Genomic DNA, 8,095 nt, shown 5'->3' with positions numbered 1-8,095 from the left:
ACATTTCATGTTATATTAATTTTCCTTTAAACCGACATATATTCTTGAAAACTATTTCTGAGGGCTAATGCATTTGGGTATTATTTTCAATCTTCAAGAGTTATTGCAATCGCTTAGTTACACAGTCCCGCGGGTTCGAATGGGTCCTCCGTTACACTTGCTTGTCGTAAGAGGCAACTAAATGAGGTGATCCTTCGGATGAGACCGCAAAAAACCGAAATCCCGTGTCACAGCAGGCATGGCACGATAAAGATATGGGTATTTCATGTTATGATCGGTTACATTTGTGTATATAAACACAAATGGGCGCATGTATACATGTATATGTTGACAATTTACCAAGATTTAAGAATTAACATTATATAATTGATAGCTTTCTGACTTCCTGACACTGTTTAATATTCTTTTTTTTTTTTTTTGCATCGGGAAATCCAAAATTGAAATATAATGTATGTAATTTCTTGATTTACTGACCGCAAAACGTTACCTTTGTTCCATCACGTGATCTGTTATCAAACTGATATAAAGTACGGAGAAGATTGAAAATTACAATAACGCACTAGAACACGGAGAGGAGACAATGGGGCGATATTATTTTCCGGTGGTCATGCTGGCGTTATTAATGGTAAGTTTGTTCTGAATGGTTTCCATTTCTGGTGGTCATGATGGCGTTATTAATGGTAAGTTTGTTCTGAATGGTTTCCATTTCTGGTGGTCATGATGGCGTTATGAATGGTAAGTTTGTTCTGAATGGTTTCCATTTCTGGTGGTCATGCTGGCGTTATTAATGGTAAGTTTGTTCTGAATTTCCTTCACAAATTTAATTATATACATTCTACTTTGATATCATTGCATTCTATGGAAAAAGAACTACTTGCAATAGATTTAAGCTTGCGATGTAGTCCAAACAAAATATTTGTTTTATTAGACGATGATTAACATTAAAGAATTAAAGTACTTTCCTGGTTTCATGGCTAGGTTCGTAAGATGTTTTGAAAGATTTAAATAAAAAAAGTTTCGTATGACATTGGCTTTTTTAGATACGTAAGAGCGTGTCCTGCGTATAATATTTTTTTTAAAATCGAGACAAGCTAATGACAAACAAGTCGATGGTGCAGGAGTTTAAATAATCTCGTTTAAAGTCAGCATTTCGTAAATACTATGGTCGTTATCATGATCTAGTTTGCCAATGTATCGTGTCATTGAGTCAAATGCTCTCTGACGTGTTTCACACCGATTGCTTAACCGTTCTTTACACACTGGCTTTGACTGCAGATAACTCCATTTACCCGATCGAGATATGAGATTCACGGTCATCAGGGAATGCTTACTCTTCCTAGGCACCTCATTCCACCTCTGGTGTGTGGTGTGTCCAGGGGTCTGTGTTCGCCCAACTCTTTCTTTCGTATTGCTTAAAGGAGTTATGAGAGTGATCACTGTTCGTTAATTTCACCTTTATAAATACAGATATATATATATATATATATATATATATATATATATATATCAACAACTGAATGAGGAATTGTTAAATCAATGTGCACAGTAACAACAAGAAACTATTATTTCAACGAGAGAACCATGCATCATTTAAATTTAATTAATCCACTACTTTAATAACCAGAAGTGTAATCACTGATAATGGACTAAAGTGAGTTAATTAAAGGAAGGAAAATCCAATTCATGCACAACAGTTAATTGTAAAGCATGTGCATTCAGAGAATGTATGCAAATTCTAGTAATATTCTGTTCAGAATATATGTACAATTATAATATTTTGAACAAAAATAGCATCGTTCATATTGTTGTCCATAGATAACCTTCAATTTGCTCTTCTCACTATTTTTCAAAATATCAAAATGCAATTATACTAGTGGTTTTAAATATTACTGAGATTAACGGAATATTTGTCATGCAATTGAATAATTTATGAAAATCAATTATACAATTGTAGTCAAACGTAACACACAAATAAATGTGAACAAGATCACTAAAGTTTCAGATATTTAGGAAATATAATCAATAACAGTTCAGATAGTAATATTAGATAGTAAACAATTGAAGACTGCAGTTTTACTTGATCTTTATAGGTGGCGGTAAACGGAGGACAATACGGAAAACCACGCCCACCAAATCCAGAAGGTAAACAAACATACTCAAAACCACGCCCACCAAATCCACAAGGTAAAAAAAAACATATTCAAAACCACGCCCACCAAATCCACAAAGTAAATAAACATTTTCAAAACCACGCCCACCAAGTCCACGAGGTAAAGAACACTCATGTTTATAATGATAGAAATTATGGTTAATGAGATTGATTGATTGGTGTTTTCCGCCACACTCAACAATTTTTTCAGCTATCTGGTGGCGCCCAGTTTTTTAATGATGGAAGAGAGAACCCTGATACAATGTACCTGGGAAGAGACCACCGACCTTCCTCAAGTAAACTGGGAAAAATTCTCACTTACAGGCGCGAGCGGGATTCGAACCCGCACCGACAGAGATGAGAGGCCGTGTAATTTTGAGCGCGATGCTCTAACCACTCGGCCAAGGATGAGAATTGATTTTCCATTTTCACGTCTTCGAACCATCAAATATAGATTTCATTTGTATTCTGATATCTGTGGATGGGTGTTAAAATGTAGAAAGCGCTTTTGAATTGAGTATACTTTGGAACTGCATTTATTCCTTTTTGATATATATACTGTATGTGCTCTGAAAAGGCGTCAACCCTGCTCGCTATTTAAACTTTCAATTTTCAACGCAAACAGTCCTTTTAAATTTCATTTGGGCGTCGTATCATTTTAGATCCGACACTTTAAGAAGGGTGTTGTTGGGTGTTCATACCACACACACACACACACAGACATCTATTTATTTATTTATTTAGATGGATAGATAGATAGATAGATACAAAGGGTTGGGGTTCGAATCCCGGCCATGGCAGACCAAAGTCGTTAAAACAGGTAGTGACAGTTCCATCACCAAACGCTCGGCATTAGGTATGAATGTCTCGGGTCCTCGCAGATGACCTTAAAAACGAATGTCCCCTGTCACAGTAGGTGTGCCACGTTAAAGAACCCTCACTGCTCAATGGGTGTAAGCGCCGAGTATAGCCCTAAATTTGAAGCCCTTTAACGGTCTTGGTGACTCTGAATATGATTGACAAATTATCGAGAGGGACGTTAAACGAGATACATTTAATCAATATATCACTTAATGACATATAGTTTCATCCTGTAGAGGGATCCGGGTTTGATTCCAAGCCGCGACTAACCATACTTTATTGTTTTCTGCTCAGCATATAACGTCTGCACACTGCCTCTGAGACCTGGTCCGTGTCGGGGAAGTTGTCCACGCTATTACTTCGACTCCAGGCGAGGAGTATGCCTCCCATTCACTTACGGGTGTTGTGGAGGAAACGCCAACAATTTTCAAAGAAGAGTTCTTTGCCAACGTCTTTGTGAACCGAGAGGTAAGTAAAATTCTTAAAGTGACAAGATTGATACGCGTAGCCAATTCCCCTACCGTTTCAAAAAAGTTAAAGTGCAAAAGTTTCATACTTACTTACATAATCCTTTATGTGCTGGTCAGCACATAAGGCCGTCACCAGAGACTTCCATGCTGGTCTGTGTTGTGTCCATCTCTGGACCGACCCGCGTCCAGTTCTCTTTCATTTCTTTCTCCACCGATCTCTTCCAAGTCTCTTTTGGTTTTCCTCTATTCTCATAGCTCCTGCAAAATTTGTAGAATCAAAATTGCGGTAGAAAATGATTAACTACATATTGTGACCTACAGTTCTGTAAAATTTGAACAAAATCCGCACAGCGGTCTCTGGGGAGTTGCGCCTACAAAGTGTTTCTATAGTGTAGAATGTACAAATTCAACAAAGTCCCATAACACCTGTAAAATTTCTTGAATTAAAATGGTGGTGCAATATGATCAACTACATGTAAATATTGTGACTAAAATTCCTACCAAGGTTTAACAAAATCCGTTGACTGGTTTCGGAGGAGTTGCGTCCACAAAGTGTTCATTTAGAGTAGCACGTACAAATTCACCAAAGTCCAGTAAATGACGGCGCAGAAATTTGAACAAAGTCCGTATAGTAGTCTCTGGGGAGTTGCGTCTACAAAAGTGGAAAGGACGGACAGACGGGTGGAGTCACACACGGACACCAGTATTTCTGTGTTCCCTTCCACGTTGCGGAATTTAAAGTGGATGTAGTGAAAGCTTGGTGACTGCATCCGTCCTTTAATCACATGGTTAAAAAAACCACAATGCGCTAGTAGCAGATAATTATGCAACAATGAAAAAAAATATATTCATCGAAAAATTGTAGTAATATGCACAAGTATAATTAAATGGGTTAAAAATCCTTATTCTACGTGAAAAAGGAAAGACAAGAACTGTTAAATGATTTCTCTGTGTGCTATTCTATCTTTCATGAGTAGAACAGGATATCAAGATTAGACGCATACTACAAAGGCTACAAAACCCAAAGGTATCTTTGTAATACCTCATCATTTAGACAATAAGTTACATGTATAGGCTAATAAGTAGCCATTTGCCAATAGCGGGTAATTCAGTCACTCATTGATTCTCATAGATCGATGTCTACTACTTTGATGTTTTTTATCATTCACAGGTTGTCCTGCTATAGCCTGTTATGTGCCTCCCTGTCAGGTTGAGACCTGCCCGAATGTTCCAGGAGCCGTTTGTCAGTAAGAAAATACAAACACAATATCACACTTAGGCGAGGAATGCTTACTCCTTCTAGGCACCTGACACCATCTCTGATGTTTTAGGGTCCGTGCTTATCTTATTCTGATTTTCTAGTCTTTGTGGGTGTATGAGATAGATCACCGTGTCTTCACTTATCCATAAGGCGTATTGTGACTTACGATGTAATAATGCAGTTCGTACGTAAAATGCTTGCTCTATAGGAATGTCAAATTTTGAAGCATTATCAGTAGAAAACAGGTTTGAACAAAATTTTAAAGTTGAATTAATTTCATTAAACCAGGTTGTCGATCAAAATGAAAAGTATGGTACTTTGTGTAACAGGGACCATTTTGCCTTAAAATCCTGATCCAAGCGAAATTTATAATGAGATTAAGGATTGTAAGGGGGGGGGAATGCCCACAGACCTTATCATTCACCTGAGCATTAGTTAAAAGTATGACTAGTCACAAGAGCTACACAATCTCTAAAACAATTTCCTGCTCTGCATAGGTAAGCTAAATTCTAATACTCAGCAGAGGTATCACCACAAACCCCCCTATAGTACTCATACTAAGAACTTTACATAATATAATAGTTACATGTACAAATGAACATTAACACTATATCATTATTTTGGACCTGCCTTAGGGGCAGAAGCCCAGGTTACGAAATTCAAAATTTCTGCTTGTCATAAAGCGCATTTAGTTTTTATTCATGTATAGTATCAAAATCAAACAAGTATTTCAAATGATAAAGATATTCAATCTCTATGACCTACTTACCAAAACCTCTACCCCTAGTCTGGGGACATGAAAGTTACAATTTTTGGCAAAGGGCTACCTCCTCATTGTCAATAACCCATTTGGTTTTAATTTATTATGAATAGCAGTAAATTAGATGAACACATAAATGCCATATTTCATGCTTGGCCCCCACCCTGGATTCATAACATCGAGGGTCATGAAATTTACAACTGTGTATTTAGTTTACGTATATATGGTTGTAAAGAATATTTTTGAAGAAAGAAAAAAAATTATTATTTGGCAGTTTTTACCCCGCCCCTAAAACTCCGGAAGTGCAAGGAACCTGAAATGTAGACTCCATGCCCCCAACGATGCTTCCTACCGAAAGAATAGGAGGCATGATTCTCAAGACGAAGTTTAAAATGGATGACGCATAAAACACGGTGACGGACTCAATAACAATAGGTCACTTGAGTGACTCGGATGACCTAGAAAAAGCTTTTATGCATCGCATTAATATCAAAAAGTAAAACTAACGCTTTCTGACTGTGAATTCAGTATAAACGCTCCCAGTCCCCGGGTTTGGTATATTGAGCATGGAATTTTATATCTTGTAACCTCTGAAATCAAAATAAGAGCTGTTTTATGAAAAGGTGAAGATAACGAACAGTGATCAATCTCATAATTGAAGTACATACATACATACATACATACATATACACACTCTTTTATCGGGGTAAAATTTAACACCAAAAAAAAGACTCTAAACCTTCCTGAAATATTTCGACCGTGTTACCGGTCTTCTTTTGTCGTGTTTATTTATCACTAATAATTCACTGTAATGATACTCATAGTGATGTCATGTAATGATACTCATAGTGACGTCACAGTACTTTTGTGTATGCAGTCTTGCGTTACGTGAGCACTATGATAGAAAAAAAATCACGAGTGAAGAAGACCGGTATCATTCTCTCTCTCTCATTCTCTCTCTCTCTCTCTCTCTCTCTCTCTCTCTCGCTCTCTCTCTCTCTCCATGTATATTACTTCACGAGAGTATAGAGAACAAAGAAAATGAATTCTGTTTTATGCTGTTTATAACTAATTGTAAGCTTTGTTTTTAAAGAGTCAGTGATTTTAAAAGAGTCAGTGATTTTAGAAAGAGACAACGATTTTAAAAGAGTCAGTGATTTAGAAAGAGACAGTCATTTTAAAAGATTCAGTGATTTAAAAAGAAACAATGATTTTAAAAGAGTAATTTCTTTCTTGCAGTCATGTATGTCCCTGTCAGTCTGTCTGGCTGTACAATGGAGAGGACGTTTCTAAGTTTTGTCGTTACGACGGCTGAAATGGGGCGAACAATAAACTGGAAAATGCATAGAAACCTTCATAACAAATAAACAGCCAAACCCTATTCCAGAGGATTGGTATTAAAAACCATTGTATTCCATCTTTTACTTTTGTCAATCTTGTGTTTTTGTCTACTCTTGTTCCTTTCGAATGTAGCCGATAGTCAGCGCCACGGTTGGAGAGAGTCCACAACAAACGTGTCACTGAAATACTCTTAAGCTTTATTTCCCCGAACACAGGCAATAAACAAACTAACAATATGGCGCCAAGCGGGCGAAATGAATGCCCGTATTCCGAGCCCGATCATAACTCAACCAACACAGCTGATAACCGTGTTGGCGCAACTTTTTCTCTTAATAATGGGTTGTGATTATACAGTAAGACAAAGAAAATAAGCTTTAAGGAACTGGCCAAAACAATTATAAAACACACAATGCAATGTAGTCATCATAAGACAGACTATCCTCTGACTGCTTGGGGATTATTCTGCCCCTCAACACAAATAAGGTAATACTTATACTACAACTGATTAAAAATAACACTGAGAAAGTACAACAGCTACATTTCAAAATCTTGGTACCGACTCGGTAGACATATAGAACAGCGGGGGCGAGTAGTAGGTTTGCTTGTCGGTGCAGAACATGATAGACTATCTGATGGGTCTAAAGTACCGGTACGCTCCAGAATATTTGAGTCTGTGGGTTCATCCTCAAGTGTGTTATTATCCGGTAGGGGAGACATAATCTCTAAGGGCGTTGGAGGAATGCTATAAGGATAAGAAGCATTGTCCTCTTTTTTTCTATGGTGGTGTAGTATCTCACAAAACTCTTCCTTCTCAGAATCTGAATCAACGGCATATGATGGGTCATGAGATGGTGAAGGAACGTGATAGCACTCAGACTTCTTAACCTTGTATGATGACTGTCGTAACTGATTGCCCACACATTTTCTTATTTGACACCATTCTCCATCAGTTGACACAACAAGATAACGGTTCCTGGCTTTGGACTTGTTTCTATCACAAAATAGATACACTAAGTCTCCAACCTCAACCGTGGGTGTGGGAGGGTAATTCTGACAAGGGGCCTTAGACTTCTCACTGCTTGGGTGCTTTGCGTTGCGAGATAGATGTTTCTGCAAAATGCACTCCCGATCTGATATAGGCAACTGACGGTTGGTGAACTGATCTCTCTGAGTTAGCATCTCTCGTGCAGATAGTCCACCTTGACGAATAGTACAGTTGACAGACAGCTAGTGATAACACAAGAGAAGAAACT

General features: G+C 37.6%; 1 protein-coding gene across 4 annotated transcripts; it reads left to right on the top strand.

Annotated features, from left to right (window-relative positions):
- Positions 1–520: 520 nt before the first annotated feature.
- On the top strand, positions 521–6,922 carry LOC125661020 (kunitz-type serine protease inhibitor Hg1-like). 4 transcript variants are annotated; one of them, XM_048892862.2, is made up of 5 exons: positions 521–625; positions 2,091–2,142; positions 3,305–3,478; positions 4,652–4,727; positions 6,741–6,922. In XM_048892862.2, the coding sequence occupies exons 1-5, from the start codon at positions 581–583 to the stop codon at positions 6,814–6,816; spliced, it is 423 nt and encodes a 140-aa protein (XP_048748819.1). In that variant the 5' UTR covers positions 521–580; the 3' UTR covers positions 6,817–6,922. The 4 variants fall into 4 exon arrangements, with proteins under 4 accessions (XP_048748819.1, XP_048748816.1, XP_048748820.1 ...); XM_048892859.2 differs by having other exon boundaries at positions 2,091–2,184; XM_048892863.2 differs by lacking the exon at positions 521–625 and adding an exon at positions 739–790.
- Positions 6,923–8,095: the final 1,173 nt, after the last annotated feature.

Source organism: Ostrea edulis, chromosome 8 (assembly GCF_947568905.1).
Source record: "Ostrea edulis chromosome 8, xbOstEdul1.1, whole genome shotgun sequence".
Lineage (NCBI taxonomy): Eukaryota > Metazoa > Mollusca > Bivalvia > Ostreida > Ostreidae > Ostrea > Ostrea edulis.
Note: the sequence above shows the minus strand (reverse complement) of the source record. Positions and strands in the feature narration are given on the sequence as shown.

What these genes read in the sequence shown, in the direction of transcription:
- LOC125661020 (XM_048892859.2), top strand. Translation starts at nt 581, where the DNA reads ATGGGGCGATATTATTTTCCGGTGGTCATGCTGGCGTTATTAATG. An exon ending in TCATGCTGGCGTTATTAATG is followed by an intron (nt 626 to 2,090) that starts GTAAGTTTGTTC and finishes TGATCTTTATAG; the next exon opens with GTGGCGGTAAACGGAGGACA. An exon ending in GTTCCAGGAGCCGTTTGTCA is followed by an intron (nt 4,728 to 6,740) that starts GTAAGAAAATAC and finishes TCTTTCTTGCAG; the next exon opens with TCATGTATGTCCCTGTCAGT.